This window comes from Megalobrama amblycephala, linkage group LG14, assembly GCF_018812025.1.
Source record: "Megalobrama amblycephala isolate DHTTF-2021 linkage group LG14, ASM1881202v1, whole genome shotgun sequence".
In the NCBI taxonomy this organism is placed as follows: domain Eukaryota; kingdom Metazoa; phylum Chordata; class Actinopteri; order Cypriniformes; family Xenocyprididae; genus Megalobrama; species Megalobrama amblycephala.
Window position 1 is genome coordinate 36,036,310 of NC_063057.1, and position 26,932 is coordinate 36,063,241.

Sequence of the window (26,932 nt, forward strand, 5' to 3'; positions counted from 1 at the left end):
ACAAAATGTGTCACCCTACAAGTTTAATGTTTGGAATTTAGATATTTAGAAATACATTATTAATGTTATTCATTTTAATAACACTATGACAAAACACGTTTTTTTTCTCGTGCTCTGTTAAAGTGTCATATATAAGTCTAACAAAATCCCACAGAACAGTTTGTTTTTCCCAAATAAACGACGTATTAAAATTGTATCCAACTGCTATTTTCTCAATTTAAAAAAATAAATAAATAAAATAAAAATGTTTTAGACTTTTACAGCAACACCTTCGTGTCGAGTCGAATACTTCACAGCTTCCGGCACACATCGTAAGCGGGTGTGAATGTGGTGGGTCTTTCATGACTGAATAGTGTGAATTTACCCGCGATCTGCTTCACCTGCGAGTCTCTGCAGTAATCAGGAGTGTTTATTCTCTGTGAAAGAAGAGCGAATGGGCTTCCGCAAGAAGAACAAGAGTCCGCCTGTGCTGAGCCACGAGTTTGTCATCCAGAATCACGCGGATATGGTGTCGTGTGTGGCCATGATCATCCTCCTGGGACTCATGTTTGAGGTTATAGTTTTCCTTTTAAACTCATATCACAACATATTCAAATTAAGTCAGTATGAAATCTATATCATATATCATGACCGACATGTTTGAGGTTATCATTTCCTATTAAACTCATATCATAACATGATCATCACGGCTGAGCTAATTTTTTAAATATCATAACCTGTTTTGATCAGTATTAAATATATGTCATATGATATGACCATCATCTTTGAGGTTATTTACTATAAAACTCATAACAACAGCATGATAATTCTTGAGGTTGTTGTTGAATAATATTAAGAAGAGCATGTTTGAGGTTGTTTATTGTACAATAATATTAAACTCAACATAGTCATCACGTTCGAAGTTATTATTTCTTATCAAACCTTTATGATATATCATATCATGATAATGCTGTTGAAATGTTATACTTGTATAATAACATGATCATCATATGATGTTATCTAAATATGCAACAGTGGAATCTGTTTTAATAAGTTACATGGGCAACTTAACTAGTGGGTTGGATATTTCAGTAATTCCAGTGAAGACAAATCTTAATATAATTGCTTCATTAGAAGTAGGTGTCCACATACCACTGGATGCCAGTGCTGCAACAAGACAAATGTTATTTTAATATTTTAGTTAAATATCAGCACTACACATGCTGAATGATCTAAAATCAAATACTTAAGATAACGAAAGCATAAAGCGCTTGATCACATGCTCTTAACTGTGCTTCCTCATTACAGTGATACTGTCTGACTCTCAAATGGAAGAAACAAATATATATATGACGTGTTAAATATTCTCAAATTCCTCTCAATTTAAACTTCCTTGTCATAACTATATTCTAAAATGTTATATTATATAAACATATACACAAACATATTGTAACAAAGTTGCAAAAGCCACAACTTTAACAGCCCCATATCAAATATTTCCTGCCATTCCAGTTCAAACTACAGCAATATTAGTACAGAATCAGAGATTGGATTTTTAAAGAAAGTTTTTAGAATATTATATAATATGTTTTAATGTAGCTTGTCAAAAATGTGGGAGAATATGTTTTCTGTGGATTTTCCATGATGTTTTGTTTGAGAAAAAGCATGAAAATATAATGTTATGATTTCATTTGTTAATTTGGTTTAGTTGCCATCAACTACATTTAGATGGTATTCTGTAATCAAAATCTAGCAAAATCGTTTTTCCGCTGAGGTGCAACTTGCCAGAGGTTCTGACAAAGTATTAATTGCTGCAGTCTATTTAAAAATGCTTAATTAATTTGAATGAATTAATTATTAAAAAAAAAAAAAAAGAATCTGTTTGAAGATTCGTTTGTCTGTTTGAACGAATTATTCATAAATGCTTGTTTCATTTACTGGATGAATCATTTTTAAATGAATCTCTTGAATGAATGATTCAATGCTAAAAAAATTTTTTATTAGAAGTGCAAAACATACAACATACGGTGAACACAAAACACAAAAACAACAATAAAACAGCAATGATAGTAACAGCAATGAAAAATAAGCAGAAATGACAAACGGATAGTAGCAGAAGTATCTAAGTAGTAATAGCATGTATAATAATAATGATAAAAATATTTTGTGATGATGGCAACAGTAATATCAATAATAATAATAACAGTAATAACTAATAATAACGATAGTAATACTAAAGATGGTGAGGATAATAATTTGTGTTGACGCAATAGTAATATCAATAATAATAATAACATTAATAACCATAATAATAATAATAATAATAATAACAACAACAATAATGATACTAATACTAAAGATGGTGATGATAATATTTTGTGATGACGGCAACAGTAATATCAGTAATAATGATAACAGTAATAACCGTGATAATAATAACAATAGTAATACTAAAGATGGTGGTGATGATGATAATATTTTGTGTTGACGGCAATAGTAATATCAATAATAATAATGATGAGAATAATAATAATAACATTTATATCAATAATAATAACAATAGTAATACTAATATTAAAGATGGTGATAATATTTTGTGATGACGGCAACAGTAATATCAATAATAATAATAACAGTAGTAATAAAAGATCGAGATCTTTTAATGTTGAATCGTGCAGCTCTATACGCAGAAGTTCAAACTGACCTTTGTATTTGCACATCACTTTCTGTTTGTTTGTGAATCGAGTTTTCCTTTGCAAAGCACATTGTGTTTGTTTCCAAAATGCTGGATTTGTTTGTTTAATTATGGCACAATGTTAACTGCCATAGAATACCATCTAAATGTAGTTGATGGCAACTAAACCAAATTAATAAAAATGAAATCATAACATTATATTTTCATGCTTTTTCTCAAACAAAACACTATGGAAAATCCACAGAAAACATAGTCTCCCACATTTTTGACAAGCTACATTATCTGGCTTCTGGCAACATTAAAACATATTATATAATATTCTATATTTTAAAAACTTTATTTAAAAATCCAATCTCAGATTCTGTACTAATGTTGCTGTAGTTTGTACTGGAATGGCAGGAAATATCTTTATATGGGGCTGTTAAAGTTGTGGCTTTTGCAACTTTGTTGCAATATGTTTGTGTATATGTTTATGTATTAATATATGTTTTTTTTTTATTGCAGGTGACAGCAAAGTTTGCCATCATGTTCATCACAGTCCAGTATAATGTCACACAAAGCTTGGAGTACAGGTACGGCCTAGATCTTTCAATAATGTTAATACTAAAGCATAAATTTAACTGCAAGGTGCAGTCATCCAGGTCCAAGCTAAAATACATGTGACAACAATTGGCAAATTTAAGTGACAGACTCAGTTGTTTTTCCATAAAATGGATGTGGTTGAACAATTTTCCTGTGTGACTGAAGGATTCAGAGGAATCAATCAACTCGGAGTTCCTGAGATTAGAGGTCTTCACAGGCCCACTTTGATCTGAAAACCCGAAGTCCGACCTTAGACTAGAGCGGGTTCAGGTTCAAAACTCGGACACGGGTCAAGTGTGATGCTAGTAGCTTTGGGTTCTCGGGTAATTTTAAATAAGTTTTTTTTACTGTATGGACCTGAAAAGACCCGAATTCTTTTAAAATATGCCAACTTTACATTATTCGGTTTAATAATATTTTATTATTTAAAACAAATGTAAGTTAATTAATTTTATGACAGTGTTATTATGCCCCTTCCTCTCTCTTCTCTGTCAGTCTGTGCTTCAATGCATAAATTCCAAACCCTCCTGAACACTGGTACTTGCAGCAGCGACATGACACATATAAACCACGCTCTGCAATACTGCACCACTACTGTAGAGCTGCACGATTCTTTCTGGATAAATTGAGAATTGTGTTTTGTTTTTTTTGTTTTTTTCCCAAATAGAGATCACGATTCTGAAATGACAACTAAACAAAAGAAGGTAGCACTTTGTTTTACAGTTCTGTTTAACATGAACATACTATTAATCATACCATTGTGAACATACTATAACTGGGTAATAACTAGGTACTAACTCTGAACCTACCCCTAAACCTTAACGTAACCCATGTAGTTTCCTTATATTACTTTTACTTTTACTTTTGTGGGTAAGTACACTGTAAGTACATTGAAAGTGCACTTACTGTAAAATAAAGTGCAACCCAAAATAACATGCAGCTTACCAGAGGTTCTGACAAAGTATTAATTGCTGCAGTCTATTTAAAAATGTTTAATTATGTATAATTAAGAATGAATTATTTAAAAAAAAAAAAAATTCTGTTTGAACGAATTATTCATAAATACTTGTTTCATTACTGGATAAATCATTTTTAAATGAATCTCTTGAATGAATGATTCAATGACGAATACGTTTTTTTAACAGTCACTTGTCGCCTGGTAGCGGAACAATGTAATGATCGTTATTTGAAGTACAGCCCTGTGCAGGACTGTTTTCTTAATCACGCTCCTGCTGAATTTCTGACCGTTATTGCCCACACCTGCAAACATTCTGTTACAGCTTGTAGTAATTGTGAAAAAAATGCCATTTAGGAATGAGATTGCATGGGTGTTTGAATCAAGATCGAGATCTTTTAACGATGAATCGTGATGCTCAACTTCAATACAATTTATTTATATTAACATACATTTCCTTTCATTTGAGGTGCAACAACCTCGTGAGCGGTTTATCTACTTGGAATTACTCACCTCAGCAGATAAACGATTTTTGCTAGATTTTGATTACAGAATACCATCTAAATGTAGTTGATGGCAACTAAACCAAATTAACAAAAATGAAATCATCAACATTATATTTTCATGCTTTTTCTCAAACAAAACACTATGGAAAATCCACAGAAAACATATTCTCCCACATTTTTGACAAGCTACATTATCTGGCTTTTGGCAACATTAAAACATGAAGGGGCGGTTTCCCGGACAGGGTTTAAATTAAGCCAGGATAGGCCTTAATCCAGAATAGTTAATCGTGGTTTAAAAAATGGCTTTCTGAAACACAGATTAAGTACAGATTACTAAAACCTTGACTATGGAGACTTGAATTAAAATAAACCAGATTAATTTAAAACCAACTGTGCAAATCTGAATTAGCATGAGAGAGGTTGCCTGTAAAACATGGAATGAACCAAGAAAAGCTTAAAATTGCATGGAACCTAGAAGCAAATCCAAGGAAAACTATGGCAGAAAAAAAGACTCCAATATAAAAACTTAACTAAACAAGAGACATTTATTTTAAAGCAAGCCAAAATACATCAGCTGTGAAAAAAAAGAAATGCCTGGAAATCTGTTTGTAATGAATTCTTTTTAAATCGATGAATTCTATATAATATATATGATTATTTTATATGATTATTAATGCTTTTGTTTTGTCCTTTATATAGCAACAAGCTAAACTAAACTATTTACACTTGTGATAATCGGTGGCAGCCTAAATATGATACTGGTTTGATCCAAAGCACTATCATAGCAGTTGCTTCATTACTGTATATACCAAAAAAAAAAAAAAAAAAAATTCTTGTTAGCAGGTCCTCAACCCAAGCACATGGTCTACACTTCACCACAATGGTAATCTCCAAAAAACACAAACATAACAAAAACTTTTACATAATAGAACATTAAACAGTAAGAAGTCTCTCCATATTCTCATCTTTCTAAAAAATGCATAAAATAACACCTTTTTCAACACTTTTTCGGTGCAAAGCATGATGGGAAGTGAAAGTCCTGTTTGATTGGGTTACTTGACTGAAACGTTATTTCAAAATGAAAGCATCAAGTGAGTTCTAGTAACCATTTCAAGTCAATTTAACATGAAGCAATCACATTTGAACCAGAAACAATGGTGTTAAATCAAAATAAATTGTTTAAATAAAGTGAACAGCACCAAAAAAAAAAAAAAAAAATGTGTATATATATATATATATATATATATATATATATATATATATATATATATATATATATATATATATATATATATATATATATATATATGTATATACAATACTGTGCAAAAGTCTTAGGCACGTCAGTATTTTCACCCCCCAAAAAAGGTTTTAAGCCAGTTATTTATATCTTTTTCTGTAGTGCGTCAATAGGAAATATCTGTTCACATTTCCAAACATTAATTTAATTTGGCATTAATTGTAATAATCCAGTGAGATTTTTGAATACACAAGGAGTCTGACAATAGCCGGTGCTCCACACAGTGATCTGATCTCACCATCATCGAATCCGTCTGTGATTACATGAAGAAACAGATGAAACTGAGACAAACTAAATCCAGGAGAACTGTGGTCGTGTCTCTAAGATGCTTGAAGAAACCTGCCTGCAAAGATGCAGTACTGTGAAGAGTTTTAGGCACTTGTGTAAAAATGCTGTAAAGTGAGGATGTTTTTAAAAAATACTGTTATAAATAGATTTTATTTATCAATAAACTTATATTAACTAAATCAAAACAATATTTTGTGTGACCACCCTTTGCATTAAAAACAGCTCTTGTCCAGGTACACTTGGGCATCATTTTTCAGGTAGCTTTGGAGGCAGGTTTCTTAAAATCTCTCGGAGACATGGCCACAGTTCTTCTGGATTTGGTTTGTCTCAGTTTCATATGTTTCTTCATGTAATCACAGACGGATTTGATGATGGTGAGCTCTGATCTCCATGTGGAGCACCGGCTGTTATCAGTCTTATTGTGTATTCAAAAATCTCATTGGATTATTACAATTAATGGCAAAATGAATGTTTGGAAATGTGAACGGATATTTCCTATTGACACACTACAGCAAAAGATATAAAAAACTGGCTTAAAACCTTTTTTGGGGGGGTGAAAATACTGACGTGCCTAAGACTTTTGCACAGTATATCAATATTGATATATATCCAAGTAATACATGTGTCTTCTTTGAAACACATCGTTAATCTGAAGTTAAACCTGCCTCCTGGTAGGTTTAATTTAAGCCTCAATTTAGTCCTGGAGTAGCTCTAGTCTTCCTCCAGGAAATCAGATTATTAAACTCTGGACTATACTAAGTCTAGGACTATTTTAAACCAATGACAGAGAAAGCAGATTTCTGTTAATCTGGTTTAAAGGGCCATTTTATTCTAGGACTAGGCTTAACCTCTGTCCGGGAAACCGCCCCGAAGTGTTTTAAAGGTCCCGTTTTTCGTGGTTTTTTTGAAGCTTTGATTGTGTTTATAGTGTGCAATATAACATGTGTTCATGTTTCGCGTGTAAAAAAACACAGTATTTTTCACATAATTTACTTATCTGTATACCGCTGTTTCCACTGTCATAAAAACGGGCTGATGACTTCCTTGTTCTATGAAGTCCCTCCTTCAGAAATACGTAACGAGTTCTGATTGTGCCAGCGGTTCCTGTGTTGTGATTCGACAGCAGCTTAGCGCTCATTGCCCGGAAAGGTCACGCCTCTTACCATAACGTGGAGATGCACGCGCTCAGTGTTATTGTAAACATGTCTTTAATTTTACCCTATCAATTTGAGCCGGAATCAGACCCGGTGATTGGACTGCGGGATGAAAATAACAGCGTTTCGACGACATGGCGACAAACACACTCTACAAACGCAACTCTTGTGTATTCCTGTGGGCGGAGGTTAGTCAAAAAACTGTTTTAGTGACGTCATTAAAGAAGGAAGTAGAGGGATGTAGTCCAAACTGGCCGTTCGATGTAGGCGACTTCTGTTAAATAAAATATCTCGCTTGGCATTGAACTTTGAGCTTTAAAATTTTACAGATTTTATTTATACTCTAACAACAACATTACACACTAACTAAAGTTTGAAACCTGGGATCACGAAGAACGGGACCTTTAAAAACCTGCCATTTAAAAACTTTTATAAAACCTGCTGTGGTGTTTCTTATTTGTGGTCTCTGATTTTGGTCCATGTCATGAGTCTACCTGGCTGTAAAAGTCAACACTCTTCAATGGCGTGCAGGGCTGGAGACTGAGCAAATGTCGCCGTCTTTCACATTTGGGTCCAGTGGGGTTTGAAGTATAATTGCCTTTGGGTCGGACTCTTAATTGGGCCGTTTTTTTTTTGTTTTTTTTTGTTTATATAAATTAAAGCACCCTTATTATGCTATTTTAAAGGTTCATTATTTTTTTGGAGGTCTCCTACAATAGGTTTACATGCATCCATGGGTCAAAAACACTTTTAATTTTCTCATAATATACAGTACAGGTTCAGCTCCAGATCTTCCTCAGCACTTGATACACAGTTGATAGAACAGTAACGATGGCGTCAGTTTTACCGTATCAATTCCAGCGCGAGTCTCATCCTTTGGAAATTCATCAAAGTGGATTCGCTTTGGCAGCAGAAAACAGCATCATCTCAACATGTCGACAAGATGAACCAAACTCCTCACAGCTAAAACTACAGAGATTGAGGGTCAAAGTAGATATTGTTCAGGGGCAGCCAATGAAGACTGTAGGCTGGCATTATGCGAAAATCCTGCGTAGATATGTTACATTAGTGAGAATTGCTTTATTTGTCATGCACTTTAATCTTTAAAACTTTGCAGAACTTTTACATTCACAAACAGCTATAAACACACTACATGAAAGGGAATATTCGAAAAAGCATAATAGGGGCACTTTAATTTATGCATCTCAGTATAATAAAGTGATTTTTGTAATTTTGTGAGTCTACAGACGATATGTAGTTATTCTAGTCAAGTGAATATGTTTTTCTGCCACTCCATTGGCTTTATCCATTGTGAAATGTCGTTGGGTGTGATGTGATGAGATGAAATGCTGGGACATCACAGGTCTTGCAAATTCTTCTAGCTGAGACAATTAGTGAAAAGCATCTCTAAATGAGCTGCACTGGTTGGACCCCTAATGAGTGCATATTAATGTGCAGAGATGTGTAGTTTTAAAATTGTTTTAAATTGGCACACTTTAATTGTGGCTTCTTGGTTTTATTCAGATGCAGAGGACAAGCCTGAACCTGTGAACTACTATAAGTACGGTCCCAAGGACATTGCAACTGTGTTCTTTTACCTGCTCATTGCCATAATTCTTCATGCCCTGATTCAAGAGTACATACTCGACGTGAGTAATGCCATATATTCTGTGTACTTTCAGCCTGTGAAAAAAGGGAAATATTTAAAGCTGCTGTCCACAACTTTTTTTGTGTTAAAAATGTACAAAAATTATATAATGAGAATATACAACATGAATCCATTTTCCGAACCGTGTTTTTGTCTTACCCTGAACCATTATGGTACACTTATAGGTCAGGTCCATCAAAGTAAAGGGGACATACCAAAAATTCATGTTTATGTTTCACTCAACGGAATTCCAAATGTTCACTCATTAGTGTAATTGTTACATTGCACTAATTATGGAATTTCTAATAAAAAAAAAAATTATTCACTTTTAAAAATGCAAAATACTGTCCTTGCTGAATAAAAGTATTAATATCTTTAAAAAAAACAAACTTTTGAATGGTAGTTTATGTATATGCATGTATAGTACTGTGCAAATGTCTTAGGCACGTTAGTATTTTCACCAAAAAAAAAATTATTTATATCTTTTGCTGTAGTGTGTCAGTAGGAAATATTAATAATTGAAATAATCCAGTGAGATTTTTCTATGTACAATGAGTCTGACAACAGTCGGTACGCTCCACACAGAGATCTGATCTCACCATCATCAAGTCTGTCTGTGATTACATGAAGAAACAGAAGAAAATTGAGACGGACTAAATCTAGAAGAACTGCGGCAACGTCTCCAAGACGCTTAAAGAAAACCTACCTGCAAAGCTACCTGAAAAACTATGTACAAATGTACCTAAGAACAAAAGCTCTTTTAAATGTAAAGGGTGGTCACACCAAATATTGATTTGATTTAGTTAATAGAAGTTAATTGATAAATAAAAGCTATTCACGAAGAATGTGGGCACCATTTCTTCTGGATTTAGTCTGTTTTAGTTTTTCTTCTTGTAATCCCAGACGGACTCAATGTGTGGTAAGATCCAGGGCTTGACATTAACACCCGCCAAATGCGGGTGGATTTCAGCAGTCAGTAGTCACTCCTACTAGCCACTCTCCAACAGCGAGTTGACACACAATCCTGCCTCACCTCACTCACTTGTTTTATTTGCTTCTGATCAATATTGTTGATGTTACAGGGCTCGAATTTCGGTGAGGGATTGTGCCTATTGAGCATAATTTTACTCATTCTCGCATATTTTGTGCTCACACCCAAAATGCGCGAACATAAAGCCGTCTCTCAGTACTAAATTTAGTTATTTTTCGCTGCTTATTGCGCCTAGATAAATACACACAAAAACGGCTGTTTGGGAATGTTGGAAAATCGCAACTCTGTGCCTTCCCTTTGTTTCATCCGGGGCAGTCTGTCCAGCCCCTCCTTCCAAAATGCTGGTTTTGGCGAGTATTCACGTAAACAGTCAGTTATGTTTTAAGTGAACGTAAACAGTTGAGAAAGAAAACACGTGTAACAGTATAATGGATCCGTGCGTCAGGTCTTAAAGTAACAGCAACCTAATATACCTGCTGCCAAATTATGAGAGAATATTAGAAAAATGTATATGGCAGTTTTTGCCTATGGAATTGATGTCAAAATCGTGGCCAGTGAAAATGCTGAGTGGCTATTAACTTTGGAAAACCACTAGCCACGGTGGCTGTTGAGCAAAAAAGTTAATGTCAAGCCCTAGTAAGATCAGATCTCCACGTGGAGCATAACGGCTGTTGTCAGACTCCTTGTTCATACAAAAATCTCACTGGATTATTATAATTAATGACAAAATGGAAATGTAAACTGATATTTCCTATTGACACACTGACACTACATAAAAAGATATAAATATCTGGCTTAAAAACATTTTTTTTTTTTTTTTTTTTTTTTTTGTGAAATTATAACATGTCTAAGTACTATATGTAAGGCATAATCCATGTGTAGGTGTGCATTACACAATTTTAATGCATGACGTGGAGGCAAAGAATGTTGTACACATTTATATATTCTGTGCTGAAATATTGTGATTTTGTCAGTGATTTGTCAGACTTATTTTATTCAACAAAGATTCTTGTAACAAATTTGAATGGCATATGTACAAACTTTCAAAGCAGTAACCTGATTTCTTTTCCATAGAAAATCAATCGTCGACTACACTTGTCCAAAACAAAACATAGCAAGTTCAATGAGTCAGGACAGCTGGCCACCTTCTACTTGTTCTCCTTTGTCTGGGGCTGCAGCATCCTCACCAATGTAAGAGATCTGTACATGATGTCTCGAATTTCTCCTTCCCTCATTTGTACACAGACTAACTGACTGTTGTTTTCTGTCAACAGGAGGAATTTGTGACAAATCCAACTTTTCTTTGGGAAGGTTATCCTCATATTCACATGGCGTGAGTGTAGAATTATTGTGACAGCTTCATTCTAACAGCCATAAAAAATGTATCCAATTGCTTATAAAAGTAATTACTCCTCTGGCCTCAATAAGCCACATGATTTGAGATATCATTCATATCTAATACAGACAGTGCAGGACTTGAGTTGTGTGCCTAAATGTGATACAGGTGCTGGTCATATAATTAGAATATCATCAAAAAGTTGATTTATTTCACTAATTCCATTCAAAAAGTCAAACTTGTATATTATATTCATTCATTACACACAGACTGATATATTTCAAATGTTTATTTCTTTTAATTTTGATGATTATAACTGACAACTAAGGAAAATCCCAAATTCAGTATCTCAGAAAATTAGAATATTGTGAAAAGGTTCAATATTGAAGACACCTGGTGCCACACTCTAATCAGCTAATTAACTCAAAACACCTGCAAAGGCCTTTAAATGGTCTCTCAGTCTAGTTCTGTAGGCTACACAATCATGGGGAAGACTGCTGACTTGACAGTTGTCCAAAAGACGACCATTGACACCTTGCACAAGGAGGGCAAGACACAAAAGGTCATTGCAAAGGAGGCTGGCTGTTCACAGAGCTCTGTGTCCAAGCACATTAATAGAGAAGTGAAGGGAAGGAAAAGATGTGGTAGAAAAAAGTGTACAAGCAATGGGCATAACTGCACCCTGGAGAGGATTGTGAAACAAAACCCATTCAAAAATGTGGGGGAGATTCACAAAGAGTGGACTGCAGCTGGAGTCAGTGCTTCAAGAACCACTACGCACAGACGTATGCAAGACATGGGTTGACAAGGACTTTGGCACCTGCACACAGTGCCAAAGCTACCAGTACCTGGTTTAAGGACCATGGTATCCCTGTTCTTAATTGGCCAGCAAACTCGCCTGACCATTAACCCCATAGAAAATCTATGGGGCATTTTGAAGAGGAAGATGCGATATGCCAGACCCAACAATGCAGAAGAGCTGAAGGCCACTATCACAGCAACCTGGGCTCTCATAACACCTGAGCAGTGCCACAGACTGATCAACTCCTAGCCACGCCACATTGCTGCAGTAATTCAGGCAAAAGGAGCCCCAACTAAGTATTGAGTGCTGTACATGCTCATACTTTTCATGTTCATACTTTTTAGTTGGCCAAGATTTCTAAAAATCCTTTCTTTGGTCTTAATTAATATTCTAATTTTCTGAGATACTGAATTTGGGATTTTCCTTAGTTGTCAGTTATAATCATCAAAATTAAAAGAAATAAACATTTGAAATATATCAGTCTGTGTGTAATGAATGAATATAATATACAAGTTTGACTTTTTGAATGGAATTAGTGAAATAAATTAACTTTTTGATGATATTCTAATTATATGACCAGCACCTGTACTTTTGGTTAAGTGTTCATTCAAATCACCAACCCTAAGTATGCACAATAGTAATAGTGATAATTTCTTAAGCAATCCTGTAATGTTAGTGGTTTATTATCTGTTAAGTCCAAGTCTTACATAACACCATGTCAAATTGTTAAAGTGAACAACGTTTTCTTTTAAAATGTTCAGCCTCAGTTAATTCCTATACACAATTCAGAAAAACATTTCTCATCAGCTTTATTAGAAGATATAGTGCAGATATATTGTGGTATGACAGGATTGTTCTTGTTCTTTGATCATTTTATTTAATGCATGACTTGCCCAGAGAAACACATCTGGCAGATCTGTAGTGCTTTTGTAGTTTATTAAATACATTGTGCACATCATTGTCCATTTTAGATTATTACAGGATCTTAAATTCCCTGTAAGTTAACTATCCAAAAACAGTGAACAACTGTTCGAATCCCATTTAGACAAACATTTTGCTTTGTTTTCTGATGGCATGGTGATCATATTAGTGTTATTAGTGTCTTACATGTGCTCTCTGATTTCAGTTTAGTACTCAGATTGTAGTCTATTTGTCTTAGAATGTGTAAATATTTGACACATTATGTGCACCATCTAGGCTCACATGCTGATGTACAGTCCTCTTTCTGTCCTTTAGTTTCCAAGTGAAGTTTTTCTACATCTGTCAGATTGCTTACTGGTTCCATGCTCTTCCTGAACTGTATTTCCAGAAAGTACGAAAGGTAAGGCTTAGTTCAGGCTATATGCAGTTGAAGCTGAAAGTAGGTTTGTATAAAATATGATTTTTGTAATGCGTAATTAAATTGAAATTGTTTATTTTTGTTTTTAGGAAGATATTCCACGTCAACTCTACTATATTTGCCTTTATATATTTCACATCACTGGTGCCTATGTCCTCAAGTGAGTGGTTTCTTATTTCAAGGTGAATTTGCTTTTATAATGAGGGTGGTGATAGACCCCAAGACCCAAACTTGTTCAAGTACACGGCAGCTGTAGATCAACCTTTTGAAGTGAAAATGCTGAATTTATTGCAGCATTCGTTTTGCACCGCTAAATGAAGTCATTTAGACTAAGCAGCTTTGCAGGGGCCTCATGTATAAAGCTTTCTGTAGATTTCATCCTAAGAGTCAGATTTTGCTTGATGCACAAAAGTTTTCAGATTCATAAAAAAAAAAAAAAATTCATCTGGCGTGCGTACGCCAGAACCTGCACAAAATTCCATTTATAAATCCCAGTCAGAAGAAGATTGCGCGTACATGCATCTCCACCCTGTCTCCTCCCTGAAATAACCATATTTGAAGCTTACAACGCCTAGTTTTATTATGTATAACGTCATCTGCATATAATTTCCATATTAATAGTTCCATCCACGTGATGATATGTTTAACGATACAAGAAATTAAAGGGGACCAATAATGCCGCTTTTACAAAATGCAATATAAGTCTCTGGTGTTTCCAGAATGTATCTGTAAAGTTTCAGCTCAAAATACCCCACAGATAATTTATTATAGCTTGTCAAATTTGCCCCTATTTGGGTGTGAGCAAAAACATGCCGTTTCTGTGTGTCCCTTTAAATGCAAATGAGCTGCTGCTCCCAGCCCCCTTTCCAAAAGAGGGCGGAGCTTTAACAGCTCGCACTTCGGTTGCTCAACAACAACAAAGCTGAAGAATCTCGTGCAGCTAAAATTACTTTTAGAATGCATCTGGACATTTCTGAGTGGTTAGTGGATAAATTTATGTAGTTGCTGTGGAGTTGATTCAACTCATTGACTTGCATGTGCCGTCATTTTAATTTTTTGTGCGAATCCAGCTTTGAATTGACCCTTCTTTGTGAAGGAGTCCGGCGTAAAATGACGGCATGGCAACAACACTCTACTACAACAACTCTTCCTCTTCTCTAAAGCAGCCCAACATGGCCCCGCCCCCTTTGTCGTGTGTTCCCAGGGGCAGGGTTTATGTAAATTTTAGGGTTAGTGATGTCACTAACCTGGGAAGAAGCTTGTTGTAGTCCCTACTAGCCTTTTGTTGTAGTCAAACAGAGAATTCTTTAAAAGAAAATATCTCCCTTTGCGTTGAACTTTGAGCGTTGTAACTTTGCAGATGTTGTTTATGCTCTAACAGCAACATTAGACACTAACTAAAGTTAAAAAAGTGAAATCATAATCAACCACCCCTTTAAGAAAATTGACTATAATGCCATTTGTGCCATCACATTACATTGCTAAAAGTCATTCACTATATCCTTGTCTTGATTTTAGAATATATAAATCAAAATTGTCTAAAATACTATACATATACAAACGTACATGTACAAATCACACAGTTAGCTAACAATCTATTAAAGGTCCCGTTCTTCGTGATCCCATGTTTCAAACTTTAGTTAGTGTGTAATGTTGTTGTTAGAGTATAAATAAAATCTGTAAAATTTTAAAGCTCAAAGTTCAATGCCAAGCGAGATATTTTATTTAACAGAAGTCGCCTACATCGAACGGCCAGTTTGGACTACATCCCTCTACTTCCTCCTTTAATGACGTCACTAAAACAGTTTTTTAACTAACCTCCACCCACAGGAATACACAAGAGTTGCATTTGTAGAGTGTGTTTGTCGCCATGTCGTCGAAACGCTGTTATTTTCATCCCGCAGTCCAATCACCGGGTCTGATTCCGGCTCAAATTGATAGGGTAAAATTAAAGACATGTTTACAATAACACTGAGCGCATGCATCTCCACGTTATGGTCAAAGGCGTGACCTTTCCGGGCAAGGAGCGCTAAGCTGCTGTCGAATCACAACACAGGAACCGCTGGCACAATCAGAACTCGTTACGTATTTCTGAAGGAGGGACTTCATAGAACAAGGAAGTCATCAGCCGTTTTTATGACAGTGGAAACAGCGGTATACAGATAAGTAAATTATGTGAAAAATACTGTGTTTTTTTACACGCGAAACATGAACACATGTTATATTGCACACTATAAACACAATCAAAGCTTCAAAAACCCACGAAAAACGGGACCTTTAAAGGGTTAGTTCACCCAAAAATGAAAATTCTGTCATTTATTACTTACCCTCATGCCATTCCACACCCGTAAGACCTTTGTTAATCTTCGGAACACAAATTAAGATATTTTAGTTGAAATCCGATGGCTCCGTGAGGCCTGCATAGGGAGCAATGACATTTCCTCTCTCAAGATCCATAAAGGTACTAAAAACATATTTAAATCAGTTCATGTGAGTACAGTGGCTCAATATTAATATTATAAAGTGACAAGAATATTTTTGGTGTGCCAAAAAAAAACAAAATAACGTAAATAAAGTGATGGCCGATTTCAAAACAATGCTTCAGGAAGCGTCGGAGCACAATGAATTAGTGTATTAATTTAAACAATGTATTCATTTAATGCAGAAACAATGAGCTCATTGAAGTAATGAATATATGTTATCAATGATTAGGATATATAGAAAGATTTGCATTGGTGCATGGTGATCCAGAGTCATCTGAAGTCCTTGCAGGATTTGGCAGTATCTTCACAGGTGTTGGTCATCTGAAGTCTTCATAAGAGGCTGGATCTAACTGGAGCTGATGTACTCTCTAGTTAACTCAGGATGGGCATTCCGAGATAAAACAAAAGCAAATGGAAAATGGTTAGCGTAGTTGCTGTTCATAATATTAACCAAAGATAATCATGTGCATTTGATCTGATAAACCAAAGTAGAGGGTTGTGAGATGCATCATGTGAATGCTTGGCTGAAGAGATACGTCTTTAATCTAGTTTTAAACTGGCAGATTGAGTCTGAACCCCGAACGAAAGGGGTTATCAATACGCTTCTGTCTGTGCACAACACCAACAGCACACCTGCATGCAGCAGAGGTTGCACAGTACTGTGTCATCAGACTTACTCAAAGTGGCCAATGGACCATTCAACCACCAAGCAAGTCCTTCAGTGTCTGTCATTATACCGTCGATGTTGCTAAGCCATCTGCTTAGACGGAGTCAAGCGCACATCATTGATCATTATTTTCGTGAAAATAAAACAAATTTCTGCTATTTAGAACACAATTTAAAGTGGAATTATCATGCGCCAAGCAATCCTTGCTGTATTTATAACATTAAAACAAAGCAGGAAAAGTGTTCAAAAGCAGCACATCCACTACAAATATTTCTATTTAAATTCATATAAAAATGTTGAAACTTCTGGATAACGATTTCATGTAATTTCAGTGCTTAACTCCATTAATGAGAGTGGCATGTTTAATCTAAATGTGGAAATGGAAATGTTCAAATGGAAAACAGTTTAAAATCATATTGTTTCATATATCATATGTCCGTACAATGCGCACATATTTACGGTAAGTTTATTTTTTTATAAATCCCAATATGTGCGTGGAAAATGGAGTATGTGCATTTCAGTGCCTTTTTTGTGTGTACGCAATGTTTATACATGAGGCCCCAGGTCTTCTAAATTGTCTGTAATGGTGAGAATTATCACCTTTTAGAATGTTGAAAATGAGTCTGTACATCAAAACGGGACCCAGACAAAGGCTGTGTTTATTTGGACGACTCCAATCCAATTCAGATTATCACAATAAGAAACCAAAATGATTTTGCATGTTTTATTAATGATCAACATGTTTTCTGTTTTTACAACACAGCACATGGTAGATGAGTGCAGCAATAGTGGTTAATTCATAAGTTTTATAGATTTTATACTTTTGAATGTTTGAAAAGTGAATCTAACTTGTGTGGTCCTGTGTGTCATCTCTTAGTCTCCACCGTTTAGGTCTAGTTCTTCTGGTGCCACATTACCTGGTAGAGCTGCTGTTCCACGCCTCACGACTCTTCTACTTCAGTGATGAAAACAAGCAGAAAGGGTTTGTTCACTTCCTATCTTGAGCCCTCAAGTCATTCTGCTTATTTCCACATTTTTCTTGTCATATAATCTTATAATAATTTCTTATAACATTATATAATGCCTACTTCCTTTCCCCACACACTTGGGCTTACTCTGCAGAGACCTTCTTCGAATTGTTAAGAAAAATAACTTGACCTGTGTTTCTCTCTTAGGTTCACACTGTGGGCTCTGCTGTTTGTCATCACTCGCCTCCTGACACTCACTGTTTCTGTTTTGACGTTTGGTTTCGGCCTGTCTCGCACAGATAATCAGGGATTTTCCTTAGCAGATGGAAACTTTAATGTGCTCACTGTTAGGTAGGTCAGCTGCATTACCTATATGTCTGGATTTGCCATGGATTCTGGCTAACTTTTGAGAGAACAGAAGAGGGACCAAACACTGAACCCTGAGACATCCAAGGTTTAGCTGACGTGACTTAAACAGTCCTCCAAGATGACTTGAATCATCTAACAGTGAGGGTAGGACTCAAATTTGAGTTTGGTCATCATCAGCCCCAAAATTTCTGGCTGACTTGTGTTAATGTGGTCAGGTTTAAATTTGATGTTGTGTTGAATTAATGGGTGGGATGGGGTGGAGGTGATGTTCTTTGATCAGGGACTCAGATGTCCACAAGAATTGTATTGGCATTCTATGGCCATCAGGCTTAAACAACAGATGCAGCTTGAAGTCAGATGCCATGAGCCATGGGGTCCAAATGACTGGTCTCAGTATAGTTGTGTATATTGAAGAACAGGAGAGGGCCAAACCCTGAGGCATCCAAGGGTTGGCTGATGTGACTTGACAGTCCTCCAAGATACCTTGAATGATTTAACAGTGAGGGAAGGGTTCAAATTTTAGTTATTCTGATGTTAAATGCAAAATTTGAATATTTGTGAATGCTGAACTCTTCACTTTTAGGATGACATGCCTGTCAGCCATCTGCCTGACCCAAGCCTGGATGATGTGGAAATTCATAAACTTCCAGCTAAAGAAGTGGAGAGAACAATCTCAAATCCAGGCCAGTAAGAAGAAAGCTGTCAGCCCGAAAAGCAGACCCAGCAAGAAGGACTCTCGAGGTGAGTCTTTCCTGAAAGTCATTTTGCATGTATTATAATTATAAATTATAATAATCTTAGTATTTATCTTTCTTTATTCAAAATTATGGGCCATTTATACAACACCATTTTCAACTTAAAAACTGAAAACTTTTTATGCATTTTGGCCGTTCATTTACATGCCGATTTAGGGACATGAAAAGGCAAAATTTTGGAAACGGGTTTCAAAGTGCACGTTTTTGTCTTCATGTAAATACAAAAACGTGAATTTGTGAAAACTATGATGCTAAATTACATGTTCAGTCTATAGCAGGGTGGCAAACAATCGGTCCTGGAGAGCCACAGTCCTGCAGAGTTTTGCTCCACCCTAATCAAACACACCTGAACAAGGTAATCAAGGTCTGAGAGGTTACTAGAAAGCTACAGGCAGGTGAGTTTTTACAGAGATTGTATATTATAGGGAGATGAGAGGGTCTGTATCTTTTACTATTGGAGAAAGCGTAACGGCTAACTTAATCACGTGCTCACCTCTCAGCCTATTGTGTAATGGCAGTGACATCAGTCACAACATTCCCTAGTCTGCCTTCTCTTAAAAAAAATACATTTTTATTAAGCTAAAATCTACATATAGTTCCCAACGAAAGTATTGTTTAGTGTAAAACATGCTGAAAATGAGCAAAGAGGCTGTCGATTAATTAAATGATAAGCTATTTCCCCACAAAACCTGTTTAATCAGCATAGTGAAGCCTCTCATCCATTGACATCCATTCAAAAAACAGGCTCTGGTCTCCTTCCCTGCGTACCACCTGAGGCGGAGCGTTAGCACTAGCCGTTACGCTTTTTTGGCTAAAGGTTGCAGGCAAAGAGTTTAGAACCCAAGAGGCGAAACTCTGATACTTTTTGGGTAACAGCCACAAGGTGGCGCTTCGGTAGCGCAGCAGCCATTTTGGGGTGAAAATGCCAACTGGACTATGAATCCATCACATCTTACACACCCGATAAAACAAATTTTCGAAATTGGCAAATCTCACAGCCAAATCAGAAACGCAATAGAAAATTTCTCGAATTCAGTAAATTTTATGACACCTACAGTAAATGTTGTATTGTCTTAACCTATGTTTTATGTGCTCAGTTGTGGAATCCAACCATTACACATCCGAGGTAAAGTAGTTAGCCTACTTTGAGTATTTCCATTTTATGCAACTTTATATATTTAGAGTGAAGTGAAGTGACATGTGGCCAAGTATGGTGACCCATACTCGGAATTTGTGCTCTGCATTTAACCCATCCAAGTGCACACACACAGCAGTGAACGCACACACACCGTGAACACACACCCGGAGCAGTGGGCAGCCATTGCTGCGGCGCCCGGGGAGCAGTTGGGGGTACGGTGCCTTGCTCAAGGGTCTCACCTCAGTCTTGGTATTGAAGGTGGGGAGAGCGCTGGACATTCACTCCCCTCACCGACAATCCCTGCCGGACCTGAGACTCGAACCCATGACCTTTGGGTTACAAGTCCTACTCTCTATCCATTAGGCCATGACTGCCCCATTTACTATTAAGATCATCATGTTTGTAGCTTGATCCAGGGGATTAAAATGTATGTAGGCAGACCTAGTGGAGTAATATAGTAATAGTAAATTACTCCGCTAGGTCTGAAATACGTTTTAATCCCCTGGATTAAGCTACAAACATTCTTATAACTTATAAAACATTTGCCACTTTTAACCGTGGCTCTGTTTTTTTTTTTTTATTTACATAGTGTTGCTTTAATGGACATTAATATAAGACAACACTGCAAAAACAGATTACTGTCAAGATGTTATTTTCTGTTATATATTTATTATCCAACATTACCAATTTTTCTGATGCATGTCCTTAATTTAATTTCATATGTTGGTATTAATTCAGTGTTTATAATGCTAATACTTGAGCTTCAAAGAATTTTAACCCAAACTGACTGGGTTTCAAGAGAGCAAAGGTTCTGTGGAAAAAAGTGGAAGGCTTAAACAAGTCTGTAAAATAAACTGTTAAAAAGATTTGATGATCACTAGTGATAGTATTTTATTCTGTGTTGTCATCATTGAGGTTGGATTTTAGCTTTAATGTACTGGGTTTTTTTTGTTGTTGTTTTTGTTTTTTATAAACAAAGCAGCTGATATTGCCATAGAAACTAGTGGACTGCTGAATCGCTTTCACACCAAAATGGCAGAAACGCAGGACTGCTGCTGGGCGGCGGTGTTGCAATGGAACATTCTATTGAGTTTCGCTTCTAGTTAGTGTATATTCTTTGTTGCAAGATTGCCTTCCAGTGGCTTTGGTTTTTATCAGGGCTGGAGCAAAACTGCAGGACGGTGGCTCTTCAGGACCAAAGTTCGCCACCCTTGGTGTATAGGCACATAGTGTTTCTGTAAAAACAAAGTGACATTGCAAACTACTAGCCTGGAATGCATAATACAGTGTTTTTAGTCGTTTTCGCGGATCCTTGTGAATGGGGATCGTTTTGACAATGTTGTCATGTACACACAGCTTTTCAAAAACATGAAGGAAAAACTTTGTTTTTAGTACATTGTTGTCATTTAAATGTACCCTTAGACAATTAACTTTAAACTGACTATTCGCAATTCTTGCATTAACGTAGACCAATTTAATTTGGGAAGTGATACTTATTTAAAACAACAGGTGCTTCATTTATAGTGACTTGTAGCAGGAACATTACCATGATTGTCATCAAATGTCAGCATTACAATTTGGACCATGCCGTTTAGTGGCTGGAACTAATGAAAATAAAAGTGTTTTGTTTTCTGAAAAAACGGATACATGAACTGCAGCATTGGCATGAAATGAAGACTCTAATCATGATAGATTTCTATAAAAAGTGTGTATTATTATTATTATTATTATTATTATTATTATATTATTATTAGAGATTGAACGATAATTGGTTTTACCAATATTTTTCCCAATATTTCAAGCATTTATTTCATAACCAGGTATCGGTTTTGTAATATCGGATTTATCAGAGTCACATAATCCGTCAAGTCCTATCCCAATAAGGATGTAACTTTGCATGAATTAAATAAAACAGCCATGAATGAGTGCATGTTGGAAAAACTCCACTCGTTTAAAACTCCCTAAATTATATTAAAGTTTACTATAGAACCTTTATTTCACCAATAAACATCTAATAATACAGCTGTGTGGAAATCACTGATCTGTGTGAGAAAAGTCCTGTGCAAAAAAAAGCTTAGATAAAAACAGCACTCTGTCAGTAGGCATTTCATAATCTAGACCAGGGTGGGGAACCTTGATCCTGTTGGGCCATTGTCCTGCAGAGTTTAGCTCCAACCCTGAAAAAAAAACACTCACCTGCCTGTAAGTTTAGTAATCCTGAAGACCTTGTCAAGGTCAAAATATAACATTCCCCACCCCTGATCTAGACCAACGAAAACATTATTTATAATTATGATAACATGCCAGATGCAAACAACAAACATACACCTATTAAACACATAATCCTTTTAAAACTGTAGTTTAAAACGAATGCTTGTATGTATGCAAAGTTGATAGACTCCACTGTCATTTATGTTTTCCATTTGAAAACATTAGACTTTGTAAATGTATCTCACCTATTCTTAATATTACTGCTGTTTTTATAAATAAAAAGATGCAAAGATACACTAAAGTAATGTTATTTTTATTCAGGTGGTTTAGAATGTTTTGTTTTTTTTAAAAAAAAAAAAAAAAACATTTGTTAGAATTATTTTTACATGCTTTATTTGTTACCTGTTTACCTGATCAAAACTCTTATTTAAAAAAAAAAACACTTTAGTGACAGTGTCACAGGTGGTTGCAGGAAGGCAGACACAGAAGATAAAAAATCCAAAAGGCAGGTTGTAATTATAATTCCAAAAGGCAGGTGATAAGACGCAACGATAATTAATAGAACACAGCTGACATATATGAACTAATGATGATGGTTACTGTGGAGACAAATGAGTAGCGGGAAACTGAACAAAGGAACATGTGACAAATGACAAACTGAAAGTCCATGAAAACTGAGAGTCCTTACAAATAGAAACTAACAGACTTTGACCGACAGTGCACTATTTATTTTTTTGCTCTTTCAGACTCTATTTATTTATGTAGAATTATGTTTTGTTTTGTATGCAACGAGAGAGTGAAATTACAGAAAATACAGTATTGGGAAAAAGGTGTTAAATAAAGAGTTTGTTCAGTGCTGTTCTAATTATCAAAAACAGAAATAAAACAATAAATAACCTATATACTGAGAAGATATTTATCGGGCACATGAACATGCAAATAATCAGTATCGATTATAAAAAATTTCAGTAACACTTTAGTATAGGGAACACATTCATTATTAACTACGTCTTTTCCCTCAATAAACTCCCAATTTACTTATTAATAGTTAGTAAGGTAGTTGTTAAGTTTAGGTTTGGGGTAGAATTAAGAATGTAGAATAAGGTCATGCAGAATAAGGCATTAATATGTGCTTAATATGTACTAATAAACAGCCAATATTCTAGTAATATGCATGCTAATAAGCAACTAGTTTAAAAAACCCTAAAATAAAGTGTTACCAAAATATCTAATTATTATTTCCATATATACAATACATGACACAAAATAACATAAAACAGGTACTGGAGATTTTCAAATACAACTGAAAGAGACCAAGGAACAAAAAAAAAAAAATCATAATATTATTATAAAAAGTGTTTTAATTATTTATGACACAAGTCGCCCCTCTCAGTGTATTCCACCAAGTTGAAAAATAAGCATCTGAACTATGATATGCTTTCATAACCTCTCTTTTATTTCTTATGCATATGTTGCGATTTATTATTTTATGACAGCACTTTAAAGCCTTTTAGCAGGCCCCTCGCCCTAGTGGATGGTGTCATTTTTTAAAAATTTGTATAAAATTTACTACACTATTTTATAATCAAATCATTTTCTAATCTTGACAAAACGCATATCACTGGAAAGATCTGAGACTCAAGGTTCCTGATTTGTGATGTAAGTGATATTGTGACAGGAAAATGTGGTCACTGTTTTTGCTAAAGCGCTTAAGCAAAATCTCATAGGAGTTTTTGATATCATCCTCAGTTTTTGATATCAATGTCAAATTTGGAACACAACTTGGACAGACATATAGGCTTGAATTTTTATAGCAATTTTAGAGTCCCAAAAAAGTATGCACAATAATTTGGTTTTGACAAAAAGCCACTACCGGGAAATGCTTCAGGTCCAGACATGCACAGTGGTGTTGAAATTCCTTTGTTATTGTTTAAATCCTTAAAATGCTCTAATACAAATGATGGTTATCTTTCCTAAATGCTTTTATTTCCTATTGACAGGGGGGTCAGTCAATGGAGTCATGAAACCAGATGACAAGACATCACCAAGAGCAAGAAAATCGAAAACCTCGTAAGAGGAAAGAGACCACTTGTGATGCGAAATGTGATGCTCTGTTTCCACTCTGAACTTTAGAAAATAAACGGACTGATAAGTGCGAAACAAACCACAAACTAAGGAACTAAGTTGTATGGCATGGTTCAGGTTTAATTTTTCTTATGTTTTTCCTGTCTGTCTCCTAAAAAAAAAATGAACTATATATTTATAAACATTCATTATATCCATTTGCTCGTGACTTTTGGCAAGATTGAGAGGTTTTCTGAATGCTTTGTGATGGACATGAAGATGGTTGCACTGCGTTACAGTTGCTTAATCCGTGGGCATCCTCACTCACTCGTTGAGATGTGCGATTTAAGTCCAATATCTGCACAATGGAAATATTTCTGTCTGTCTTGCTAAGAAGTTTATATGGCCCTGATCTTAACACAGTTAAACCCTATTCGACATAATTTCTGTGCTTCTTATGAAACACACTGTGTGGATAGAAGCATTTGAGAAGTGTCCTTCATTAATTGTTATCCTTTAGCCCCTAATTCCTTTTAAGCTACTATGAAGCTCAGTAAGAAACTCCAATATAAAGAGACTGAGGTGGCGAAGGACTGCTGTCACCTGCCACACAACATGTTTTTATGTAGCTTTTAAATGACCTTAGCTGTGTAATTTTACATTTAAATACTGAGAGCAGGAACAACTAATTTTAGGCTCCTGTTTCAGTGTTTGGCTGGGTGTGAATATCGTTAAAGGAGAATCTTTCTGTAATTGTTTATAGCTACAATAGTTGAGGTAGAGCTGTTTGTAAGGGCTCCCCCTGGAGGCTTGGGCGATGCAGGCAACTGGTTTGAGGGTGTGGTTTCAGTTTTTGGTGGGTTTTTTATGGACAGTTGTTTAGGTGGTTGGATGATGGCTCCCCCTGCAGGCTTGGATGACTTTTTTGGATCTTTCCCCAAGAAGGGTTTACATTCTAACCCAGGACAATTAAAGAGCCTAAGTGTTGGTGCCTTGGTGCTTATCATGGCTACCATATATGGTTATCGATATAATCCATAATACATTGGTGGTGATGATATCACTTTTAGTTTCAGTTGTGATGCTATTTAAAGACTTCACTATGAAATTGTGTAAGTGTGGATTTTATCTTAGACGCAATGAAAGCCAGTCTTGTGGTAAATGTTTCAAATGATTAAAAAATCGTAAGAGGTTTTTTAGAGCGCGAAATGTTGCAATGTGCAGGTATATGGAGAGTTTCTGTGAGTTACACAGAAATGTGTGAAGCCCTGAAGCTCTGTTCTTATATGAAGAGTGTTGTAACATCACTTTTTCAACACTTTGTGGCCTTTTTCCTTCTGTTTGAGTGATTTGCTCTCTTTTATCTGTCACCTAATAACTCTGTGATATCCATGCTTGACTGTGTCTGTCAGCATGGACGTGTAGTTCATATGAAACCATACGATTCTTTAAGTGTCCTTAAGGTAACAAGAGTAGAAGTTGTGGTCTTTCTCGGTTTAAGCACTGTTGAGTTCTCTTTGCGTCTGTTATGTGTTTATTAGTGTGAGAGATTTTGATATTCTTTATCTTTGTTTAAATGCCGTGAACGTGTGCATGTTGCAATCTGTGAAAGAGTTGCCTCATTGAGAGCGTTTAATGCCTAATAGAAATAAAACCATAGGCCTGGAAACAAAAGTGGTTCTGTTAAACCTTTTTTTTTTTTTTTTTTTTTTTTTTTTTTTTAAACCAAGTGGGTAAGCAAGACACAAACTGCCAGTTCATTTCATTTATTGTGTGAACCCTGTCTTCACACACATACTATTGGATTATACAGATTCACATACACACACTGTGGTGTGTATCAGTTGCCAAATTGATTATAAGGGACTTGCTGCTCTCTCCCAATTATTTTGTCTGTACTACATATTAGAAATCGTACTTGGTTTCGCTTCATATAGTTCGGTACATTTGTAAAAACCAAAAGAGCCCAGACTCAAAGCAGACACATTCTTGAGCAAAGATTTTGTAGAAACGTTTGTATAGTGACCTTGGTGTAACGCTCAGAGGTCATTCTCAATTCAGGGTTTTAAAACCGCGATCTGTAATTGCTGTTAGTAACCGTAGTGCATGTTTTGAAAGAACACCGACGCCTCCGTACACCTGTATGGATACGCCTCACACATATGTAAAGCTTTGTTTGTAATGCAAAGCTGATTCTTGAAATTCAAGTTGGTGCTGGTTCTTGTCTGACAAATGTTGTCTTTGAGGACAGGACTGAATAGAGGAGTCATTTAGGTTTGATTAAAGTAATAAAATCTCCCATGATTAAACAGAAGGGATATTGATTATGTTTCTATTCCAAACCTCCAACTAACCCCAAATTCTAACTTTTTTGTTTTTCTTCCTTGTGTGGTTCAGGATTTGTCTGAGGAAACTTTTGTTTTGTTTGTTTGCAGACTGATGCTTGGTAAACTAAAGACAAAAAGAAAATAATTAAAAGTAATTCACTACTGAATAATTGTCAGATTTTTAAACTATTTTTATAGCTTTGAAATGTTGAGAGATGAACATTATTTAGAGCATATAAATATTTTACTGCTTTATGGGTTCATTATTTTTATACTGTGTGGGAGAAGCTTTCTACCATTTCAGTGGGACTGCAAATGATAAATACTTTTAGTAACATTAAATATTGTGAAAAGATTAAAACTTTACTGCCACTA

At 35.5% G+C, this 26,932-nt stretch overlaps 1 protein-coding gene across 2 annotated transcripts; it reads left to right on the forward strand.

Annotated features, from left to right (window-relative positions):
• Window positions 1-269: 269 nt before the first annotated feature.
• Window positions 270-26,932, forward strand: zgc:113278 (Translocating chain-associated membrane protein 1-like 1-like). 2 transcript variants are annotated; one of them, XM_048155435.1, is made up of 12 exons: window positions 270-553; window positions 3,179-3,240; window positions 8,232-8,236; window positions 8,984-9,108; window positions 11,173-11,289; window positions 11,373-11,431; window positions 13,473-13,557; window positions 13,665-13,735; window positions 17,603-17,707; window positions 17,901-18,044; window positions 18,646-18,803; window positions 24,167-26,932. In XM_048155435.1, the coding sequence occupies exons 1-12, from the start codon at window positions 434-436 to the stop codon at window positions 24,238-24,240; spliced, it is 1,125 nt and encodes a 374-aa protein (XP_048011392.1). In that variant the 5' UTR covers window positions 270-433; the 3' UTR covers window positions 24,241-26,932. The 2 variants fall into 2 exon arrangements, with proteins under 2 accessions (XP_048011392.1, XP_048011391.1); XM_048155434.1 differs by lacking the exon at window positions 8,232-8,236 and having other exon boundaries at window positions 272-553; window positions 3,179-3,246.